Source organism: Phlebotomus papatasi, chromosome 2 (assembly GCF_024763615.1).
Source record: "Phlebotomus papatasi isolate M1 chromosome 2, Ppap_2.1, whole genome shotgun sequence".
NCBI classification, from domain to species: domain Eukaryota; kingdom Metazoa; phylum Arthropoda; class Insecta; order Diptera; family Psychodidae; genus Phlebotomus; species Phlebotomus papatasi.
In genome coordinates, this window is record NC_077223.1 from 64,686,652 (window position 1) to 64,711,914 (window position 25,263).

The following is a 25,263-nucleotide window of genomic DNA, read 5'->3' on the forward strand; positions in this document are numbered from 1 at the left end:
GAAGCACAATTCTTTAGTCGAGGAGTTGTTCCTATATGGATTATCCTCACTAATTTCTTATCAGTCAATAATTTTTGAAAATTTTTGACTTACGATCAGATTATTAAAGACAAATGATTTATTAGATTCTGAAAAACAGATTTAATTGTTTGTTATTTAGGATACAGAGAACGCTGGAAACTGGGCTAAACCTATATCACGATCGCTTTGAATATCCCGATTAAGGATTCTATTTCTTAAATCGAAAAGATATTTTGATCACGATTCATCCTTGTTTAAAGTATCACCTGAATCTGGCAATATGGTAGATTATTATCATTTAAATTCGAACTAAACTGCATAACATTGTATCTATCAACAACTCTTATATACCGAGTAAATTAATTATGAATTCAGAGATCTCTTGAAGGTCCCTGTAGAAATTTATTTTCAAAATGAGTCAAGAAACGTTTTCCTATTTCATACCATGCAAATTTCTGGTTCTATCCAATCAGTTATCCATAAGAGCAAATTCAGGCCAGACAACCAGACGTACGGACATATTAAGATACCTTCACAAAAAAAAAAAAACCAAATCACACGCATCAGTGACCGCAATTAGAGAATTGCACCAAGTTGCACTCTATGTCGAGACACTCTCACACGATCATCGATCGCAAAATGTGAACAAGAAATTGACCTAGAAAATTTGCACATTGCCATACAATTTCAGTGGAAATTTATGGAATTTCGCTGCTCTAAACCTCATCTACGTCACGCTAAAATTGGACTTTGTGAAGATCAAAATACCGCAAAGGCAGTTCGAAGAAGTCGGCGACAGTGTTTTGGTAATATGATCCAAGATTGGACAAGTTTCATTTTCAGTATTGTGTGTGAGTCAGAAATTTTCGTTTTCATTTGTGGCATTTTAATTGGAAATGTGCATGAGAAAGGAGTCACAGTTTCATAATATTCAAATTCGCAATTTGTGAGAGTGAGAAAGAAATTTGAGTCGGAGGAAGTTGACGAATTGTTGAACAGAGTGATTCAGAGAATTCGAAGATCACAGTCATCAATTGGGATCCATCATTTTTGGATGCAATTGGATTTTCACATAATGTTTTGTATAGAGAAAATTAATTAACACCCTGCACTAGACACAAGTCACAAGGTACATGTTCACGAGACGATGTTACTTTATTTATAACAGTGTCCTTTTAGTCAACCGAAATTTTCTCTTTTGCAATTCGGATTTGCAAATTCATGCAGAGGAGTCATGCTGAATAAAATGAGGCAGAGATTTGTCTCTCACCTTGAATTCTTCTTCTGATGTGCACCAAGTGATTTCTTCTCAATGAATCTCTACGGTGAGCTCTGCTGGATGGCTTAAGTCGATCGTGGTGTACTCCCTAATGCTATTTAAACTTGTAGTCGATCGTAATTTTTTTCTCTGCTATTTCCACTTTCGTTTAGCAAAATATAGAACCTCTTTTTCAACTTTATTTTTTTCTCTTATTTCTTCTTCGTCTCTCACACACAACACTTTGCTGAAAGCAGCAAATGATGCACTGATAACCGAACGGCGGGTGGTTGAGGACACACACTAAAAAAGTTGAGGACGGTAAAACTCGTTGGTAACAATACACGTTTATCAGACACAAAATTTTCTCCTCGCCTCCTCTCTTCTCGTTCCGGACAAAACGTAAATTATGGTCGGAAAATACGGGGTTAAAATTGCGAGAAAAAAATGTTCAATTGGAAATTCTTATCGCTCAGTCGTTGCGCAGGAGGCAGAATGTGTGGGCAGCACTGTGTGGATTTTGACGAAAATTTTCGCTAATTCTTATTTTTAGAACGTTTAAGAAACCTGATCAGCTCGCGTGACGCAACGCGCGGCTTTTCCTTCACAAAAGCTCCCGACAACACCAGGGATTTTCCCACTCAACGTCCGACTGGGTCGACTCGCGAACCTCGAATGATCACACCGTCGTTTCGAATCATCCGTCGATCCGATCCACGGCCACTTGGGGCCGCTTTTCGCAACACAATCACGCGCCATGCGCACACATCACTGGCCCATTCACACATGCCCAAGACCAGTCCATGCACTTAGGGCGAGACAGTGGTGGTCGATCAACGCTTTCGAGCTTTTCGGACATTCAAATCAGGGGACTTTTATTTGATCTTATCAAGAGTTTGCATTAGCAGTTGCATTGCATTACTTTCATTTAAAATCAAACTAATTAAAATTTTAATAAGAGTAAATTAGCTACACATATAGTTCAATTTAAATTAGATAAACGCTTCCAACCCTGGCAATAAGTGCAAAACCATTAGAATATCCGTAGAGTGCTACTTAAATGCTTGTTTTTGGACTGATGAAATTCATTTTACTTCTTCTAAATCCATAGAATGATTCACCGTTTCATTCAGAAACAAAATAATAATAATAATATATTTATTTATGTACTGAGCCACTAGGGCCATTTTGTACATTTTTATGTTTACATAAATTGATCTGATCAAATTTCAATTAAAGATAATGGGTATTTCGCGAAATTAAACTTAAATTTCATTATACAGATTAATTTTTTTCAGAAATTCAATAATTTTGAGTTCAGAAGCATAGTCTTCTTTTAAAATATTTCTTAAATTTTGATTTTGGAAAATACTTGACCTTACATCATCATATAAGTTACATTCTATCAATATGTGTTCAATGGAAAGTGAAACTCCACAAAATTCACAAATAGGAAAATTATCTTATGTCATTAAAAATTTATGAGTAAGTCGACTATGTCCTATTCTAATTCTGTTTAAAATAACTTCATTTTGCCTACTATGAGAGTTCGAATAGATAAAACCAAAAGGATCAATTTTACAGAAACAAAATATAAAAAAATTAAAAATATTAAAGAAAATTTATAAAATAATGATAATACTGAAATAATTCAGAATTCACTAAGTGGATCGCCTCTTCGCTAATTGGGACAAATGGTCTTTTAATTGGATCACTTAATTTACAAGCATATTAAAATGAGAAAATCATTTTTATTACATTTTTAAAATTTTTATTGCGTTGTGAACGGCAACAAACAGTGCTGAACAATGCGATACTTGGGAAGAAATTATTGATTCGCGAAGCACCCATTTAGAGCAAAATGTAAACAGCCACAAATTCACTAATTTCTTTATAAAATATTATTATTTCATGAAAATCGATTTACTCACCTTGTAGAGGAATGATTGCACTTCACTTCTAATTAAACCTTTGGATTTAAAATATTTTTTTTCACAAGGAAAAAACAATAAATGTTTTCAATCAACCAACTGTCATTAGCGAAAATATTTCTGCAAGAAATTTTTTTGTGCAGAACCCAACTGGCACAAGTTTGAAATTAGTCACTTATTTAATGGATAAAAATATTATTTTTGCTTTTTCTCAAACTCGAATAGTTGTATTATGTTAGTGTAGTGACTATATTACAGAAATAAAAATATTATTTTAAGTGGTTTTTATCTAGTTAGCGTAGTCATAATGATCCACATAGCGAATCGCGCACATTAGCGCACTTAACAGTACACAAAAAAAAATTAAAAAATGTTGAGATTATTTTATTCTTAATTATTAATATCAAAAATTCAAATTTCAAACACAAAAGAGACAAAACTGTCTTATAATGTCGTTAATTGGAATAATTGTAAGCTGACAATTATTACTCAATAAGTTTTGTCTCGTGGTAATTTTTTAACTGTCTGTTATTTCTCCCATAATCCCAAAGGTTTCGTGATCAAAAAGTACGAGATTGTTAAAATTCAATACAAAATCAAAATTGCATTTTAGTTGAGATTCTTTACACTTTGAGTTTCTATGACCCAAAAGCTCAATTGTGATCTTATCGTATTTAGCCGAAAATTTAATGCAGACCTTTACATACGAACATGTACTAAAATTCGATTTTCTTGCCCTACCCGTTTGTCGGTCGTGTAAAGGCTTCTAGAGAAGGAACGGAAAGAGATATCGACTTGGAGTTTTCGAAGAAGTTCGTAAAATCCAACTTCCCAAGCCTTTCCAAGAAATTGAAATCCATCATAATTTTGGTTTTTCAAAATTCAAATACCTCAGTCTTTATGACATGAGCCAGTCCTAAATTTTAGTAAAAAAAAAATTGATCTCTCCGATTCCCCTGTTTCAAGCTATAAAGAGGAATAAATAAACATTAAATAGATCATAGCTCCGGTTCTTGATGATTTCATTAAGAATTTTATGATCTCAGGTGTTTTTTGAAGAATTTCGTCAAACACTACAATGCAGCTACAACCTTTCAAAACAACCCAAACCTAATATAACCATCCGTAAGGGTGTCTGAAAATCAATAAATGGTTTTCAAAACTTCGCTTTTCATGCAGGTAGTATTACATTACACAGCAATCAGTCGAATGGTGAACACTACGGTAGAAGTTATGATCCAAGTCCAAGTGCAGTGTAACAATTCCCGCCTGCACGGGATTTTCCCAGCCATATTCCATACCTTATGTTATGAAGTGAACATCCATCCCCAAAATATTGTAGTGAATAAAATTGAGAAAATCCAGAGAAGTTCAGTATTTCCGTCCATCTCCTGAAGACTTAAATCTTTTAAGATAAATATTTATTGTCAAAATCTTCACAATTTTAAATTTTATATTCCGATTTAAGGGCTGATTACTTTTCGTATAAAAAGACTCAAAATCTACCCTATATCTCATTTAAGTTCTGAATTAAATTCAAATCAAGTATGAAATCAAGTTAAGAATATAACCTATAATAGCTGAACCTTAGTTTATTATTATCTGTAATACTTCTGATGATTAGAACTTCGGAAACTTTTCGACTACGTAGAATTTTAATGTGGAGTTGAAACAATAATAGGACTCTCTATCTCTCGAATAACGAGGATAGCTTTTCAAATATTCAAAATCCTGAATCATTAGGGGGAAGTGGTGCACCTTTGAATTGGGGCAGCTTTGAATCCGTTTTTTCTCCTATTTTTAAATGAAGCTGGACATTGTCATGATATAATTTAGCTCTACAAACCAATTGTGCAGCTGAATCGTATGATGCGAAGGCTCAGTTCCATTTAAGAATAGGAGAAAAAGATCAATTCAACGCTGCCACAATTCAAAAGTGCCCCTACTTTCCCCTACTAAACAAAAACGTTGTAAAAAAGGTAAATTTTCATATTTTTTTGAAAAAACATAACGATTCTGTGGTTGGTTGATAATCCATCTTTGTCTGATAAAATTTTTAACTGAAAACTCTATATTGATTATTTGTCAGCCCCTCAGACAGAGCCATCTATACACAACAAGTGAAATATTTCAAACTCTTGGCGCCAGGGCAATCAATCAAATGAAATTTTTTATGTTGGACCCCAAAATGCCCAAAGAGGCATTCCGTGAGCAGTTGACCCGATTGAATGTTAGATATGGCTTGGGAAATAATCTACCTCTCTTAATGCACCGTGAATTGTTGTGCTGGAGGTGAACGAAACGCTATCAGCAGAGAGAATGGAAATATTTGCCAAGTCATAAAATGCAGTGGAGATAAGGTGACAAAAAAGGGAGCATAGTTTATGGATCGTATGCAATTAATGCAATTTCGAATGCGGGTGACTGTTTAGGCTAGAAATACGGATGGTCATTTGAAGTGTTTTGGTCCCATATGAGGGTGGTGGAATTTAAGGAATGTGTCGCGAGGAGCAATCATCTGTTCACCATTGGCCTTCTCTATCTGTTCCATAAGCTGCAATAGGGAATTGGGCCAGCGATTACGCGGCCATCGCGTCTGGATGCAGGCAGGGGTTGCCAGCTATGGCACGGCCCTTACGTCGGTGTGTGTGCCGTACCCACCGAATTAGGTTACCGATGGATGAGTGAGAGACACACACCAGCATGGTGTGTGAGGTGAAGGTGCGTTGCTAGTTCGACGGCGAAATGACCAGTGGGGCGTCGGCGCCGTCAATATCGATTCGGTGCGCGCGCACGGCCGTCACGCCATCTAGCTCCATACAGTTTTGGTGGCGCTCAGTTGGGGCTACTGTGTAGGAAAAAAAATCTAAGGGATCGGCATCTCGCAATGCGCACCGTGTTTCGAGTGTGAATGAAAAGTTTGACGGACCTTTTAGGCAAAACCGTCATATAAAAATAATTGTGCTAACGTGTGTTGCACCGGGGTGACTCCACTCCAACGAAATCCCATCGGCCTCGGCAGCTGATTGCTACGGTGAAGTATCGCGGCGCGCCAAGTGCAAAGTTCTTTTTTTCTACCCCCAAAAAAGGTCCAGTGTTTGGCTACGTTTTACTGTCCCTTAATTAGAATCGCATTCGCAATAGTCCCCAACATCAACCCACGACCAGTGAGTTCAAGAGGTGAATTTTTTTGGGAAGGCAAAGTGCTGTGAAAGAGTGTGTGTGGTGATGTGTCCATTCAAGATGGCTGCGCGGTCTATACTTGTCAGCAGTACCATCGTTCATCTTGGTGCCCAAAAGCCAGTCGGAAGCTCGGGTAGTGGGAGCGACGGCCGCACGTCGCCCAACCATTAAGCGCCACCACGCTACAGGGAGAACCCGGACGCGGCGAGCAAGACGGTGAAGGATGGGGCCATGAGCCCGAGCCCCGAAGTCATCAGGAGTCGCAAGTGCGTCTCAAGCGGGCCTGCACCATGCTAGCGCCGCCGAACCCGAGGTCAATATGCGGCCAGGACCCGGGCTGGTCGTGATGGCGCTTGCGTTTATTTCGGGGGCTCGGCGAGGCACCACACAGCAGCTAGACAGTCCCAGTCTTGCGGGCAAGTTGGGCAAAGGTGGAGACGACAGCACAGGGGCCCTCACACAGATCAACCCCTGGCTGTCAGCCTGCGACCTGGCGCAACCCAACTCGGCACCGGATCTTCAGGTACACACACAGCCCATCGATTCCACCCACGGAGACACCAAAAAATTATATATACCCGCCAGTCCCTCCCCTCATTCCCATCAAACCCATCAATTTTCCCAACCCTGTGCACCACATCTGTGCCCCCAGTTTGTGTGTATGTGTGTGTATGTGTGTGACTAAGGGATAGGAGGTGGAGGTGATGAGGGAAGAAAAATGGCCACCGGCAGCGATTTTCCTTCTTTCCAACATCATCCGTCAAATGACAAAAAGAAATTTCCCACCCTTTCACCACCCACATCGTGTACGAAGGCTGGGGTAGTTCCCCAACCCATTCCTGGCCTAGGCTCTCCCTGAGTCATGGCCAAAGTGAGATGGTGAAAAGTAGAACATGCAGTGAAATCAGGTGAAGTGAGAGACACTTCGTTTTTTTTTCTTCTTTTTTTGAGGGTGCGGGAGGTTGGGGTGTCAAAATATCGACCTGAGTGAAGACAGGATACTTCCTCTTTGGTCCTTCGATTCACACACACCCCACCTCAATTTTTCTTATGCCAAGTATTTTTTTTTCACGGAGGCGCAATTAGCTTACACAATTGCCGTCTTCCGAGCCCCTGTTATTGCCATATGAAAAGGGGGGCGACAAGGCATCAAAAGCACACAACCCATGGTGACAACTAAACTCAACCCCCATTGCATTCCCAAGCCCCCCCGATAGAGTCAGTATTAATTGATATGAGAATTGGATACTGTGTGTCGCCATGATTTCACTTTATTCCATTAATGTGTTACTGATTGTGGTTATTCAATAGAAATTATCGATTTTTCGCAAACGGTGTTATGTCTGTCCCCGATGGCAGTTGTTGGGTAAATACACCTAAAAGACACACGCCATGGGAAAACACCACGGGGGCAACATTGCAGCAATTTCCGTACCTTTTCCCCCCATCTATATTTTGTGTATTTCCATGAACCTAAAGGACCCAAGAGACACCAAAGCCAAAACCATCTACTGAGAAGGAAAATGAGGCCGTGTCTGCAACCCTCATAGACTGACATTCTCCGCCATTCTCAATCAATTTTCCACCACGGTAGAATTTTCCTATAGCAAAAATTTCACTTCAAACATTTCTGAAGTATGTCTCTTGCATTACCTTTTATAAATTGCATTAAACTTCATGGGCTTCAGTTTCTTTGAAAATTTCTCACATGAGAAAAGTTTTTCACGAAATCTTTCTTGTTTTTGGTACTATTGAACTTCTACTTACGCAAAGTTGTCTAAAATTTAAAACATTATAATAGTTTCATTTATACTACACGACAAAGTATATGATATCAATTTATATTTTGCTTTAAGAGGTTTATTTTTTAAAATTGAACATACCTTTCTAGATATCTAATTAAAAAGTGGAACTAGTGTTTACAGTACCTCATTTACAGTGTGGAAAGTTCGTTAAAAATTCAGAGTGAAATTCCATTCATACCTCGGAATCTGAATAACAATACAGAAATGGTGAGGGAGTGGGGCAGTTTCACACACGAATGACTTGCAAAATAATACACTTTCATAGGTTAAGTTCTAAAAATTGTACAGGTATTTTTTCAGATAGTCAGTATACAAGAAAAAAAACCAATAGGATAGTAAGCCTTAATATATAGAGTAAATTGGAATAGAAAAATGTTGCACGACAAATTTCTCATCCATGGGTATAGACAATACATCCAGGTTAATTAGGATGCTAGAAAGCAACTCAGTTTTCCAGGCAAATAAACATTGTGTCACTGTACATTTTTTACTTGCCTCCCAACATCCGGAACAAATTCACACATATCTTGTACCAGATCAGTACACCTATCCTTTTCGGCCTTGATAGACATTTTAAACATAGAACATTCTACTATTTAAAATAAATAATCTATAAAAGAGGCGGTGAAACGATCCAACTTTTTTTTGTGCTCTAAATCGTGACTTGGATGCTAGGCTCAAAAAGAGTTTCATATTGGATAACTTAGTTCTTTTGGAGTCTAATGCGTTGGGAGAAACTTAGTGTTTACGAGTACAAGAATTTTGAAAATCTTGATTACCTTTACATATTTCATTTACATTTACTGATTCAAAATCGATTTGGCCCGATCTAAGCACCATTGAAGAGATCGATCAGAATGGGAAATGAATAATGCAATTTAATTTCGAATAAAAATTAGTATTCAGTAGGGGAATTCTGTAATTTTCGTGGCATTGTCACACGTGAGTTCGAAATCTGACAATGCCAATCGAACTTTTTTGACATATCACATGAATTTGAAAATGCATTTCACTGAATTTTTAATGAAATGCCTTTGATGATTTTATAAAAAATACAGTACGTCTTGGTTGATTTGTTTAACAACATTCATTGTCATTTTAATTGCCAGAAATCTCAAATATATGACTTCTGACAATGTCACGTGAGCTGAAATGGCAATGCCACAGCTACAGAATCGTATTTTCGAAAAATCTCTCCTAAGATTCAAAGCCAATTTGTCATATGGCATTGCCAGAGCCTTACAGAATTCCCCTCCAGGTCATAACTGGTTCTCATGAACGGTTAATAACCATTTGCAATCGGTTCAGTTTTGCCAGAGACTTAAAGATTTTATTAACAATCCCGAACTTTATTATCGAAATGTATTCGGTGTGGTTGTTATACACTTTATGGACAGCTAGCAGTAATCTTCAATTTTTATGTAAAACAGATTTAGAAAAATAAGAAAATTGATATTTACATCTTAAAATGGTAAGAATGCCAAAATCTCGAATGGGCCTAAATCCCGAAAGCTGAAATCCCAAATTGCTCCCGTGCTTTCTGGTGACAAAGGAAAATTTTCTGTGTCTTGGGAAATTATTCTACACATAATCCTCCATACAGTTCCATCCTTTTCAGGATTTTGAGCATTCGGAATTTTAGCGTTCGGTATTTTGACTTTCGGATTGTGCCTTCGAAATAATTTGTAGAGCACTCACAACCCTTTTTAACGAAATTATAACGATACCGTAACTTGAGGTTAGCCGAGCGAAACTATTGGAGTCACCGCCCCAGCTGAACAGTGATTTATACCATTGGCTTTAACATTCGAAAATTCAATTTTGAAAATTTTTTCGGTCATAAATATATTCCAACGGAATATTCACTTGTAGGGGGAAGTTGGGCACTTTCGAAAGTAAGACATCTTTGAAATTGTTTTTTTTTTCTCCTAAAGATTTTAATATTCTGAGCTCGGATCCAATATAAAGCTTCTGCGCTCATATAGTTTCAAGCATTATTCGAAAAGCTAGGATCAGGGGCCTCTCGACATTTCATTTTTCCATACGTTTTTGCATAGAGGCACTGAAGACTATTGGCTAGTTTTTTCCTAAAGAGAATTGACTTATCAGTCTGATATATTTCGAAATCGTGCATTAAAAGCTATCTGAAAATAAGTATTTCATAATTTTCGCCGAAATAATACAAGAACTACGAGCAAATTTGTTTAAGTCGCGGTGCAATATCTGCAAAATTTTTACAAGGAACGGTGAAAAAGATCTTCACTTTTTATTAGGGTTGATGGGCCCCTGCCAGGATTATATTGAAGGTCTCAGAGGTTGTCTGCTACCTTTTATTCCAGTAAACCGGCGCCAAGACTTCATATTCCAGTAGAATAATGCTCGGGTTCATGTGAGCGCAGAATATCAAAATCTTGGTTTGGCCATCTGACCTCTTGAACACCTGACTTCATTCCGATTGAAAATATTTGGAGGATTCTTGTTTGCCATACTTACGCCGATATTCGCCAATACACTTACGTTTTAGAGTTTAAATCTGCAATTTTGGATGCCTGGAACAAGCCTGAAAATAAGTTCATCGAAAATTTAATCGATAGTAGGGGGAACTGGGCACATGTAAACATTTTCAATAGATGCGAATTTGAGGTGATTTTCCAAGCAGACAGTGATTTTTTGGAAAATATTTCTCATCTCATGTTTTACCCTTGGGTATAGGGGGTATAGGCAATTTATCGAGGTAATGCGGATGCTGTAAACCAATTGAGTTTTCCATAAAAATAAAATTTGTATCACTGTGCATTTTTCTCTTTTCACAAAATACCTGAGGCAGAAGTAAACACTTTCTGGGGAGGATGTAAAAATCCTTTTTCCCACTCTTGAAATTAACTTTGCACCACTTTCAATTATTTTAATTACTTAAGAGATATATAAAGACTGTTTATTTTTCAAAAAATCACTACACTTTTTACAAGGAATAATTAAAATAGCAAAAAACTAAAAGCATGCAAATCAAAGACATTTTTCAATGGATTTTCCCCATATTTTGACATCATGTAACTTCTTATTGAACAAAACGAAAAATTTCCCACCATGAGATGCAGCTGTCAAACGAATAAAATGAAGAAGAAGAATTACAATTACGGGGAAATTGCCTGTTTACATCTACCCCAAATGCTGTGTTCTAGTCAATTATTAATTCTTTTAAAATAATGAGAATCTCAATTTCTCTAGTAAATGCATTACTACAATCCTAAAAGATGTAGGAAAGAACTGGTATTGCTATATATCGATTATTTTACACAGTTTTTAATTTCCAGATGGAAATCCAAATGACCAAAATAATCTAAATATCAACATTTTCGGGAAAAATGACTTTTATTTTTAAATTATTAGGATTTTATTGACCAATTTATCTGTGGACATAACATCCCCATGATATCTATGAATTCTTATGGGTTTTATCCTCTTTAGTCTTAAAATTAATGAAAAAAATCACAGTGTTTACAACTACCCCTGTTTACTACTACCCCAGTTCCCCCTATGCCTAATCGCACTCTTGAAATACTTCAGAAAAACGCTGGAATCACTAATCTTAAAATCTTGCTTAAAAATCATCTCCTCTAATAATATTACAAAAGAATTTATTGACATTATCGTAGTTTAGGACCAAAAACGTGTTAAATTGATATTCTTTCAATTAAAATTTAAGGAAAGATGTTGCGCTGTCAAAAAATTTTTATAAGTAGGTTCAAATCAAAATATTTTGTGGAAAAAAAATTAAATAAAAAATATATATAGAAGAAAATGTGACTATTGAGAAGTGACCTTATGGTAATGATACACTGAAAAACCATAAAAATCAGCTTTCTTTCAATGAAAATATGGGAGAGCCGTTGCAATGTCAAAAAATTACAATAATCAGTTGTAAAATAATTCAATTCAAAGTATTTTGCAGAAAAAAATTAAATAAAACGAATACAGAAAAAAATTTTGAGTTCTGCAAAGTGACCTTATAATAATAATGGTACGCACTTTATGTTTAAATGGTAATGAGCCATATCATAATGTAATTTTGCTTCTCAATCTATTTGTGAACCTAAATTATATCACGATAAGGTTCAATTTTATTTAAAAATAGGCGAAAAATTCCAATTTCAAAGGTACCCAACTTTCAAAGCTGCCCCACTTCCCTCTACTCTTCTAAAAATGTCAGGACTTAAAGAAATCATTATAGCTATTTTCTAAATAATCTAAAAATATGGTTTTGGGGGGGAAAGAGAAAGTTGGAGTGAATAAAGGAAAGACTTCTTGAGAAATCGACTATTGGGATTGGGAGAATCACCTAAGGCCGGAAGTCGATATTTCTCCGTTCGACCGCTAGCCCGGTAACAAACTTCCGAAAAAGTAAAGGAAGATATATAAATTATGGGTACTTTTCTAATCCACTACTACAATCTACGACTAAAATCGTAAAAAGCTGGTTTGAGAATTTCAAAACCTTTCCAAAAATCCAAATTTAGGCAATTTTGTTGAAAAATGGGGCCTAAAGAGATTTTAAACTTTAACCTCCGAAAATTTGATATTGAAAATTTTTCGGTGAAGGGTATGCAGGGACAACAATTTCACTTGGGTTATCCCCAAAACATATCCAAAAATAAAAGAAATCGGTGGATCTGTTTCCGAAATAAACCAAAAATACATATAGTTTTTAGCGATGGTAGCCAAAATTCCGAAAGCCAAAATCCCGATCGCCAAAATCCCGAAAGCCAAAATCCCGAATTTTCAAAATCCTGAAAGGAATGATATTATATGGAGGAAAATGTTTAGAATAATTTCCTAAGACACAGAAGATTACCCTTTGCCCCAGCAAGCGCGGGTACAATCGTGGAAGTAGCTGTGACATTTTTAAGAATTCGGGATTTTGGCTTTCAGTATTTTGACGTTCGGATTTTGGCTTTCGGGATTTTGACGGTCGGGATTTTGGCGTTCGGGATTTTGACCGAGACCCAGTTTTTAGGGGTAAATAGGAAGGTTATAATGGAGCAAAGGAAACGATAAATCGTCCGCCCGGAGACAATGGTTTGTTCATTAGGGGTCACCAAAATCTGAAAATTGATATCTCTTACCGTTTAAACTCCAGGTCGGTGAAAAATTGAAAAAATGGGATTGCACATTATGCTCTCTCTTTAAGTTCGAGTAAGGGAAGGTGCCCGTTCCCATGCTTCTTACCGAAATTGCCTATTAAAATATATTTTGGAGTCACATTTATTCAGAAATATAAGAAAAAGTTAGTCATTATGAAGCTTGGGACCATGAAAAGCGTAGGGACTAGGCACTTTCTCTTAATAAAAGAATTTCATAACACTGGACAAATGCATTAACCCTCTATGTTAATTTTATTCGCTCCCTCGCTCAAACCCGGAGCACTTGTCGTTTCAAGTTCAAAGTGAAATGGAGAAGTAAGTTCCTTTCAAAATGTGCTACTTTTTCCATGAGAACCTTTCGTCAGATTGTCAGAATAGAGTCCCTGACCAGTCTTTCTTCATAGCATATCTAGACCTACACCCTCCCTTTACGATAAATTAAATTTCATCAATTTGAAACAACTTTACCAGGAAGAGCAAGAAAGATATAAAAAAAAAACATATCACAAGCTTTCCTTTCGTTTGAAAATTTATTTTTTTTACCTCTCAACATTTCATTAAAAGCCGGAAAGAAAAAATCAAAAAATTGGCCCAAAATTGAGCATTAACTTCGGTCTACTAATAAATTTTCCAAAAACTCGTCGTCCGAAAAGCCACATTCGTCCGTGTTGTATTTTCTTTCCATTAAATTGTGGGTGGAGACGCCTGGTCATCTGTTTCAATTCACTTTATTTCACTTTACCACCCCAGCCCACATCACTCTTAAATGTCCCGCTCCACATAAACTTCCCTGTAAAATCCGAAACCATTGCGATGAATACGAAAATTCAATATACGGATGAAAATGCTTCATTCTGCCTTCTCTTTTTTCACTCTTTCAAATTTACCCCTTTTACTATTATTTTTATTGTATGTTATTATTCCTTCCATGTGTACCCTCTTACACTTATGGCCAATATTTCTACAAAAAAATTTTCCTGAAACTTTCACTGACATGAGATTTTCTTGTGCAAATGTTGTCCCGTGAATAATAATTTTAAGGAGAGATAGTGAAAGTGAAATTACGAGTTATGTATATAATATGAAAAAAAAGTGCACAAGAAGTATTCAGAATGCAAATATTTGCTCAATTTTTTAAAGCACCGTGGGACGATAAAAAAGAATTTAATTGTGGAAATGAAGAATTATGTAGACATAGATGTGAAATGCTGTAATATTCTGCTTTTACGGTGAAAGATTCGTATTTGTTTTCGAAAGGGTTATTCATCTGAAAATTTTAAAGTTTATTGAAAACGTGTCTGAAAGTACAAACAAAACCTTCAAAACTACCTGGCTAGACAGTTTTATTTGAAATTTTAGAAAACAATTATAGACAAGAACTTCTTGGAAAAACAATCTCCTGATATTTCATAGAAATTATTCAAAAACAAATCAAAACTCTTGAAGTATTTTTGAAACTTTTGGGGCCAACAATTATGTGTCCCAAATTTGAGTTATTTATAATTGTCAAATTGACAAAGTTTTTTGATATATTTTATTCTATAAAATCAATTAATAATTTATTAATTAAGTTAATAGTTAAATAGGGCTTAAAAAATCTAATTCCGGACAGACTTGGGACAAATTTTGGTTTGTTGGAAAAGTATTTCTACTCTGACACAATTTTAACTGATTTCAGTAAGCTACGAACCAGTTATAAATCAATAGGGGAGACCGGGGCAGAATTAACCAGCAAAAGAATTTTTTTATAATGTATCAAGCTGATAAATATTTTCAATAAATAGTACGGAGGTGTTTACTTCAAATAAATAAAGTTTCCCTCAATATTCCTGCTAACCTAGGATGATTAACTATCGGATAGAGCATTTTAATTCAGAAATAGTATATTTCTCTTAAATTCTTTATAATTTTTAAGTCTTAGATCCCACAAAAAAAATATAACACGAAATGGTAGGCATATATACAGAGAATATATTTCTATTGAATTTAAAATTTTATTGGTGTTACAGATAGAAAATTTTTCAGAAAAATTCAAAAATTGCTAATTTTACGTCTTTTTCATAAAGGTTTTAGGAACCGTTATCCTCGTGCAATCATTATAAATTTTGTGCTAATAACATAACATTAAATACTCATTCATTTGGTAAAAGTGTTAAAATGATTGCATTTGGTTTTATACTAAAACTAAAAAATGACTTAAGAAAAAATATACCATACTTTTGTACGGAAAATGTATGAGAATGCTCCGCCCTGCTGCTAACGCAAACTACAACATCATACCATCCAATACTATTCGTGTCTAATCTGCCCCGATGTCCCCTAATGAATTTTTATCTGAAAGTCAATTGTGTTACATTTACTCTATTTTGGGTGATTTTTTGAGAAATTTATAAATTAGATCAAATCGGTTGTAAGTCGATAAATGTTGAAAAATAAAACTCTGAAAATAAATTACTATTGTAAGCTCTAGCTTTATCAAACCTCTTTATAAATATATGAAGTACACGGAAGCAAAATCAACAAAGAATGTGTATTTGATTGTAATAATTTGAAAGTAGTTTTATTATTATTTTTGTAAAATATGTACTTTATCTACGGAAGTATAAGATTATATATATTTTGAAGAGTTCCGGTCAAAATCCCGAAAGTCAAAATCCCAAAAGCCAAAATTCCGAATTCTTAAAAATGCCATATCCACACCCACAATTGCACTCCCGCTTGCTGGAGGCAAAGGAAAATTTTCTGAGTCTTGGGAAATTATTCCACACTTTGTCATAATTTCATCCCTATCAGAATTTTGAACATTCCGGATTTTGATCCTTTCGGGATTTTAGCGTTCGGGATTTTGGTGTTTGGGATTTTGGCTTGTTCGGTTTTAATTAAAAATAAAGGAAAAAAATTTCAAGAAAACGTTCTTTTGCATTTTGTTCTATGGAACTTTAAAAACTGAACTAAAAAAGCGATTCTTGATTTTTTGTAGCCTTGCTTGAGAAGCTTCCCCAGCAGAAGATTCCTATTTTCTGAAATCGTTCAAGCATTTTTCAAGTTAAGGATCTAAACTCTGATTCAAATAAGCTTAAATAAAATTTTCTGTGTCAAAATTAATGATTATCTCCTTAAGAAATCAAAATTTTTAAAATTTTTAAATTAAAATTTTAGAAAATATAGCTTAAATATTGTACATTTCAATCATTAAGAGCTTGATTAAATAATTTTTTATATTGAAGATAAAATGAAAATTATTTTTTTTTTAGTCTGTGTGGCCCAATAATCCCTTAATGGCCTCCACACATTGGAAGCAATTTACATTAAAAATTGCTTTTCTAAAAAAAATTTGATGCTTTCGCCTACAATTATAGGGGGGGCGTTCTTAAATAAAAGCATTTTTTTACAAAAATTGCTCCAAGTGTGTAGTATAGAGGCCTTAAGAGATCGTCTGGATGAGCTTTAAAATTAAATACAATTTTAAAATATTTGACATTTTAATTTTGATACATTTATTGTTATATAATCTGTGGGCAGAAAGGATTGCATAAATTTTTAAAAAAATTAATAAGGAATAATACTAAAACGCTTATGAAAGCTGATTTAATTATTTATGGCTTAAAGATCTATCTCACAAGCGACTCATAATCGACAAATTTTTCTTTATACAATAGACTCTCTCTCAATAGGGCATTTGCGGCAAAATGTCATCCTGTTTATCGATAGATCTGGGCGCCAAAGCATTTGTAAATTCCACAAAAAGTGCTCAATCATAATGAATCATGATAAATAGGAAGAATTACAGTAAATTTGAGCAAATTAGTTTCATAATTAAAGGTGAAAATTGTCAACAAAATTTTTCGCCCGATTGAAAAAGAGCCGATTGAGCGAGAGTCTACTGTAGAACCTTTATTTTTCTCGTACACAAAATTTCCCCTGAATCCAATTTTTGAAAGAGTAGTCCTATTTCTTTCAACATTTCCAGACTACTTCATAGCCTTTGCGAAATGCTCGAACTCACGACTTGGATGCTATACATCAAAAGTACCTTAGCAATAATTATCGTTTACCGGTACACAACCGATTTAAACCGTTTCATAAGAGATGGGTTGAGGGTAAAATGAGGGGCATGCTAACAATGTTTGGGTAGACTTATGGGGGTTCCTTAAAGGTCTCACGTCCCTATATCTGACCTTTTGGCCTCTAAAGCTGATGACATCCGAACGAATCAGACGGACAGAGGCACAACCAGCGTAATGATATAAAATTTGAAACTCCAGATTTCCAAAATTCTACCAAAATTTAACTCCTTAGAGGGACTCCCTCTCTGGAGTTCGAGAAGTAATATATCATAAACTCTAATTTAATAATCGTTCCTTTCCCAAAAACGTTAATTATGTCTAACTCACTCTTTCACACTCTTCTTCTTCTATAGTACAATACAACAAAATATTATATATCTAGTCAGATTTAATTTTGATTGGAAAAAGTGAGATAGTCGGATGCCAACCCTTTGAGAAGGAAATCCATGTGAATTTTGATTTCACGAAATTTTCTTGATTTAAATAGGGTAACTGTACCAAATTTTGGACAGCTTGCAATTTCGTCCACTACTTTTGTTCCTCAAATTTCTATGAATTTTTAATTTTTGCATAGAGATTACACAATGAAGAAATAACAAAACAAAATATGTTGCTTCGACAAACAAGATGAGGTGAAAAAGATTTTGAAAGATTTCCGGAAGGGCAAGGAACTATGATAATCAACGTGGCCGAAATATTACCCAAAAGCTATGTCTATATTTTTATTCATTTAAAAATGTTTCAAAAATGGTTTTTGAGAAAACAAAGACGATAAACTATCTACAAGCTTCCAAGCAACACTCCTTAAAAAGAAGTAACAAAAAAATCAAATTAAATAATATACATTTCAAACCTGAGACTTTGGCATTTGCATACAACTATGCCTAAATTTGGTATAGTGGGGCGTAAGAGCGATATTAGGTGAGATTCTTAACAATCTCACCTACTATAATCCTAACAAAATTTCATGTCGTCCGATCGCCCTCAAACTTGGCCAAAATGTGTTTCAGCACTTCCTGATCACGAATATATATGTGGCTATTTTACGTTCCCGGCCGGCCGGCTGGCCGGCCGGCCGGCCGGCCGGCCGGCCGCTCTTTGGAGCTTAATAGCTCCTAAACTAAAAAAGATATCGACTTGCGGTTTTCGGCAAATGTTATATATCGGGTGAAAATTGCAACTTGGTGCATTGACCCCCCACCCCCCACCCCTCCTTCCGCCATTTTGAAGACCCCCCTTTTTTTGTTTTCTCAATAGCTCAGCCCCTATGGCATCGAGCGGGCTCAAATTTTAGTATGTTATAGCTGGGCCTTAGGGCTTTCCATCAATACCAAACTTAAGGTCCCCCGACCCCCCTGACCCGAGCTATAAGGGTCCAAAAAAAATTTCTTAAAATGGCCATAACTCCGGTTATAATTGTCATAACTTAAAAAGTGAGGGCTTTTTGGAAAGCTCTCGTGAAATGCCACTTCTCCTTCTAACATCGCAAGTTCATAAAACCACCGCTAGGGGCGCTATTATTAAAAAGAAATTTTTCAAATCTTATAAGTTAAATAACTCAAAAATTCCATTGTGCATCGGGCTGAAATTTTAGTATGTTGTAGCCGTTGATTATACCTATCAAACAAAAAAAACCTTTAGTCGATCCATAACCCCTGACCCGAGCTATAAGGGGTCAAAGTTCGAACATTGACCGGCCTCTATCTCCGGTTCTAACTAACATAGCGACCTAAATTTTACCTTTTTGGTTTCGTCTCGATGAGCACTTTCAGATGGAAGTTCAAAAAGTCACCACAGGTGGCGCTGTGATAGCGTCAAAATTCATCAAAATTCAAAGTCACTTTTCTCAAAAACGGCATTGTGCAAGTTAATGAAATTTTAGTATGTTGTAGTCCAGTCTAGGACGTTTCCAAAATGGTGCAAATGCGCGCTGTGGTTAAAACAGAACCGGAGATATGAGGGGTCAAAGTTCACAAAATTCAAAAAATCATATCTCCGGTTCTATGTGACCGATTTTGTTGAATGAGGGCTTAAACGAAAGATCTCACCAAATGCTACAACTTTCTAGAATATTTGAACTTCGTGGGACCAACACCAGGGGCGCCACAGTCGAAAAACCAATTTCAATATCACATAACCTCAATTATCTCGACTGTCGCTGAACCGATTTTGATGATTACTTCGACATAATTGTAGAGGACATTTGTCTCTACATTTCGTCCATACATCATTTTCCACTCAGACTACGCTATCACTCCGATTTTGCCGTTTAAGTGTGAAAAAATTGATTTTTCCCATAATAACGCTTTGAAATCACTCAGATGCCAATTTGACTGCCTCTACTCCACCAAGACACTTAAAATAGGGTTTTAAATGAAGAGTCTCACAAAATACAACAATTCTTTGATATAGTTGAAGTTCAACAAATGACTACTTGGGGCACTCTGGTTGAGAAAACAAGTTAAGAAACAAAAAACCTCGCTTATCTTGGCTTCTGAGTACTCGATGAGATCATGTTCTATAGAAAAATTATAGAGTACATTCTGGTCTACATTTCACCCATATATCACTTTTGTGCCAGTTCATCCCAATCCTTGATATTTTGGTTTAAATACAAAATTTGTATAATTTCACGAATTTGATTCAAGATAACTGAATGGCGTCTCCCAACTTCAGCTCCAAATCGAATTTGCATGCACTCCGAGTTAGCTCACGTTAAGAATCTCACCTACATAAGCCGGTTAGGATTATCTGTCCCTTTTTGCTCACGGGGGGATGTTTTTTACTTTTCAATTTCTTTCAAATATATTCATTTTGAATTTACAATGTATTAGGAGGGAGCCCAACTTCCAGGAAGAAATGTACAACAATCCGTCAAAAGAATAATTTTCGACGAAAATTGCTCCTTACATAAGAAGCCTTTAACCACAGAGGAAAATTTGGAAAAGTTTTCTATTAGCTTAGGCGCTCTCGCATTCACAAACTTATAATTTGAATAATTTTTATTGATAGATTGCTTTGAAACTTGAAAATATTAGTGGGGTGGCGGCATTACTTATATGGCCAGTCTATACTTGTGGCCACCTCTCAGATATGTTCATTTTTCCCCACAAATTAATTTCGAAGAACCACAAAATTAGGAATATTTGATGTGCTATCATTAAACAAACATTTTAAATTGATTTTTTTTAATATTTCGGTACAATACTGATTAATTTATGGGAAATATTTCACAGATGCGGATGAAAATTAAAAATACGTCAAATCGTTAAGAAATTTACTAGCGATCTCAAAATTTTTATCAAATAAATTTTGTATCTTTAACCGAAAATATTTAGTACTATTTTTCAAAACTTCTTGCCTTAATAACTATATGTCCTTTCACTATTAAATTTTATTAAAATTTTTAACAATAAATATAAAATTTAGATGCGGCCATAAGTTATGTCCAAATTGATAGGATTACGGACTTGCGGCCACGATATTTGGCGTGAGTTACTCTCACACCATATGTGTAACTATTTTGGTTTGAAGAGTTGTCAATTGTATTGTTCTTATTCAATAGTTCAGTGTTTTCTGGCAAAAATCTAATGAAATTGTGGATTTTTGTGTGTGGTTATCTATCAAATGTGGATTTTTCATCATGAAAAAGAGGTTGCTGGCCTCAATGAAGAGAAGAGAGAGAAGCAATAAGTAATTCAATGCTGCAATCGTGAATAAAAACTATAAAAAAGCTTAACAGAAGAATAATAAAAACCTTTGAAACCACCTAAAATCTTTTTCTTTTCTTTTGCACTAAAAATATTTTGTTTCTTAAGTGTATTTTGCATTATTTTACACTGTGGCCATAAGTCATTCCACGAGCGGCCATAAGTTCGTAAAAGTGGCCATAAGTTAAGAATTTTACATTTTTGGAAAAATCATACTTTTTCTGGGGCTTAAGGGAATTTTCTACTAAATTACTTGGATATATCGAAGGGAGGTACTTCAAAGAAACTACAGTTAAAATTTTGTCTTAATTGGTCAAAAAGAAAAGAATCTGTGAGCAAATATATCCTTAATGTGATCATAAGTAATGCCGCTACCCTATGTTTTCGAAGATCACTACTTTTTTGCATTCTCTAAACGAGCATCTTCTTAATTTTCAATTTGTTAAGAATATTTTACTAAGTTGATGGATTATTCTGTTATTACCTATCTATGAATTTCAATGAGCATTATTTTCAATATTTGTATCAAAACTCTTCATATACTACAAACTTTAGACCAGGAATAACTAGTACATTTTTTTTTAATTTGTCACAAAAATATAGCAATATATTACCGAGCTTTGATTTTGCGGAAGAACATTGGACAATTTAAGAAAATTTTGAGACAGAAAATGGTCCGCTCAGGGAGGGGGGGCATTTACTCCTACCCCCTCCCCTCCTAGTTGTTACGTCCCTGGTTAGCCTAATAGATGTTTTTGTTGCTTATAATGCTTTATTCCGCAGTGAAGAAAAATTACGGTTAGGGCAGAATCACATTGACAGTAAAATTCTTACCATATTTCGTTAATTTACGCATTTTCTTTGCAATTCTAACGCAAATCCTGAATTACCATATTACCTTATCTCATACTCGGTGGCACTAGATGAAAATGACATAAGAAAATTGAAGAAATAAAACGAAAATACGACTAACGGTGAGCAAAAAAAAGTGTACAAGAAATTAATCGTACAGTTTTCTTTGCTCACCGTTTATCTTATTTTCGTTTCATTTCTTGAATTTTCTTATATTATTATCATCTAGTGCCACCGAGTATGAGATAAGGTAATACGGTAATTCAGAATTTGCGTAAGAATTGCAATGAAAATGCATAAAATTAGCGAAATACTGTGAGGCTTTGACGGTTACGGTGAGCATTTGTACTGTCAATGTGATTCTGCCCTTAAAAGGTGATCTGGGGAGAATGGTTTTGAAAAGTCTAATCTAATCTCCTATATACAAACATGTTTGAAATTTATTTCTAATTGAACTCCTCAAGTAATTAAAAATCCTGGAACAAAACTGTAGCCAAAAGTTTAATTTGAATAACTCAATTTCAAAATAAGAAAATATATACTTGTTATTAATTGAGACTCTCAGAGCAAAAGGTACCTATCGTATATTAAATTCGATATTAAATTAACCCACTCTTACTTAATGGGACACAATGGACACAATTGAGGTCCTCGTGCTTTTTGTAATATCGAACGTGATGTGTATGAAAATATTTGACTGACATACCCCCTAGTTCAACATGAAATTTTAATATTTCCTGAATGTCTGACTCGAACAAGCCTTATCGAAACCTACTAGAAAAAACTGTGCAATGTAAGAAAAGCAATGAATTTCCCAAAGGTAGGGATAGACCAAAGTGAACAAGAGGAAAGAAAAAGATAGTTTCAGTGAGATTTGAAGAGTGTGATAAAAATTGTATGTGGGAGTGAATTTTCTCCGAAATCCTATCTCCTAACCCATCCATGTCTTTCATTTTTATTATTTTACTATTATTATTTTGTGATGGCTTAGCAGTAAATGCTTATTGCGGGGGCTTATTTTTCTGCTCCAAAACGAAAGATAAATAACGCATGAGGCCAGAGTTCAAGCCTTAGCTTTTTTTTGGTGTATCTTTGCAGGGTCAATGCTCAGCCGGTACACTGCCTGTGGCCTGGGTGGATGAAGGTCCTGGACCACCGCGGTGTCCACCACCTTGTGCAACAGTCACCACAATGGATAAAATGAGTAATGAATATAATAAAGTGAACATGGAGAGTCGATTCGATAAACAACAACAGTGCCTTGACTATATTGGCGATAATGAGGAGTCTAGTCCTGCACAAATCTGTAAAAAATCATCACGTGACATTGAGACCAAATTACGTGCGTTGCGATTGAGACATTGCTGCGAACGTAGTGCAATTAGTGCTTTGCATAGTCAAGCATTGGAAGATGTATTAAATGGTGGTACGAAGTGCAATAGACTTCTAAACGATTTATTGGAAACTGACGCACTTGCGACACGAATCACATGCGAGTTTACCGAAATACTGGTCAGATACGATTGTCGACAGCCGTATTCTATCATAAACCACTGTGAGGACTGCAAAGTAAGTTTACTATTCTACTGTAACCATATTATTTTGCTATGATTCTTTCTTGATCACAGCTACTGTTATGTCTCAATTCACTTAATTTCATCCTCAATTGAGCTTATGATCAATAAAAAGTATAACAATTCCTCGTTAAAATTTGGAATATTAAAGCGAATTGCTTACTGTTGTCTAGGAAAAAACTATCAAAATTTGTTCAATAATTCCAAATTTGGACATAAATTGCCTTACTGTGTGGACACTATTGTATTCATATCGTATATTTTTTGAAAATCTCTGATACCGTTAACAATAGTCAACTACAAAAACGGCCAAAACCGTTCCGATTTGTAGTCGTACGTTGGGCCGTTTAGTTATGGCTTTCTCGTAAAAAATTTCACCTCTTATCACAAAACGATTTTGAAAAACCTCAAAATTGATGTGTTATGATAACACATCACATATTTTTGGTTTTGGGAATTATTTTCTGACAAAAATTGCGACGAGACCATAGATAAAGGCAGGCCCAAGTGTCGTCATCCTACCTCAGCTTTGCGGAATGCTTGAACTCAAGATATACGAGTAGGGGAAAGTACCCATGCTTTCACGGTCTCAAGCTTCATAATGGCTGAATTTTTCCTATGTTTCTAAGTAAATATGACTCTGCAATATGTTTCAAAAACAGGACAGTGTTACCTAGTTTTTAAAATAAGGGCACGACGAGGCACATTTATTGAAAAACATAGAAAAAAATTAGTCATTATGAAGCTTGGGACAAGCTTGGGACAGATTGGGAAATGATAATTTTAGAATGTTCTGGCATGAGTTAAAAGCATACGGATAAATATAAAAATGTAAATACGAGAAAGATAGGTCTTTACGGATACTTTACCGGTTCATTACCGATTTCAAGACCTATTCAAAAACATTTAAATGTAATCAAATCTATTGAAAATAAAACCTCTAGAGTGGTTAATCTTTGACCGTCAAAAATTCAATTACGTCAAAAATTCCATACAGACCGTCATAGGTTCAAATGGACATGATGTTCAAATGGATCATTTCCAAAAAGTATCCAGTATGAAATCGATAGATCTGTTTTGAAAATAAACTAAAAAATATGGGTGGGTGATGATAATGTGTTTTTTATTGGGGATTTCTGAAGACCGGTAGCTTCTATCTCTTACCGTTTAAGCTCCAGGTCGGTGACAAGTTGAAAGCAAAGCTGATTATATGACTGCTCTCTTTTTGAGTTCGAGCAGTAAAATAGTACTTTTCAGTATAAAATTTTACATTTTTTCAAAGATTTTTGGTTAATCACTATATAGATACAATCACTTAAAATAACCGTTTCTTTTTTATTTGAAATAAAAGTAATAATGACTTTGCGTATCACGAAAATAGTTTTTCAGAAAGGTTTTCGGAAAATCGTGTCTCAACAACTTAAATTTAATATTTTTCAATATCTATTTTAGAAGAAAAGTTCCTTAACTATGTTTCTTAAAAATGCTTAATTAATAAACTTAAATTGGTATTTTACTGTAGTAAAAAACACATTAGACAAATTTGCTTCGAAATCCATAAACCGACTAGGTAAACCCTATTCAGTTTTATATTAGAATTTTAAAAATCGGACTCGTTTAGCTTTTTTTTGGCCATCCGAAAACTTATGATAGTCCTACACTTGAAAATCTTTAATCCGTTTTCAAGGAGGATCACATAATATCATATTAGAAAAACGTTG

The 25,263-nt window shown here is 35.1% G+C and overlaps 2 protein-coding genes across 6 annotated transcripts in view; one reads left to right on the forward strand and one right to left on the reverse strand.

Moving 5' to 3' along the window:
• The window catches only part of LOC129803870 (PDZ and LIM domain protein Zasp), a 70,685-nt gene extending 68,660 nt beyond the window's left edge, over positions 1 to 2,025 (reverse strand). Inside the window, exon 1 of one of the 4 annotated variants that reach the window (XM_055850693.1) lies at positions 1,292 to 2,025. The gene's annotated coding sequence lies outside the window, so the exon portion shown is untranslated. The remainder of the gene's footprint in view (positions 1 to 1,291) is intronic. The other 3 variants (XM_055850692.1, XM_055850691.1, XM_055850690.1) reach the window with 3 other exon arrangements.
• LOC129803872 (uncharacterized) overlaps positions 837 to 25,263 on the forward strand; it is a 47,687-nt gene continuing 23,260 nt past the window's right edge. The window contains exons 1-2 of one of the 2 annotated variants that reach the window (XM_055850697.1): positions 837 to 1,150; positions 23,067 to 23,537. In XM_055850697.1, the coding sequence (XP_055706672.1) occupies positions 23,160 to 23,537 (378 nt within the window). In that variant the 5' untranslated portion in view covers positions 837 to 1,150; positions 23,067 to 23,159. Of the gene's footprint in view, positions 1,151 to 5,981; positions 6,917 to 23,066; positions 23,538 to 25,263 lie in introns of those variants that run through there. The other variant, XM_055850696.1, reaches the window with a different exon arrangement.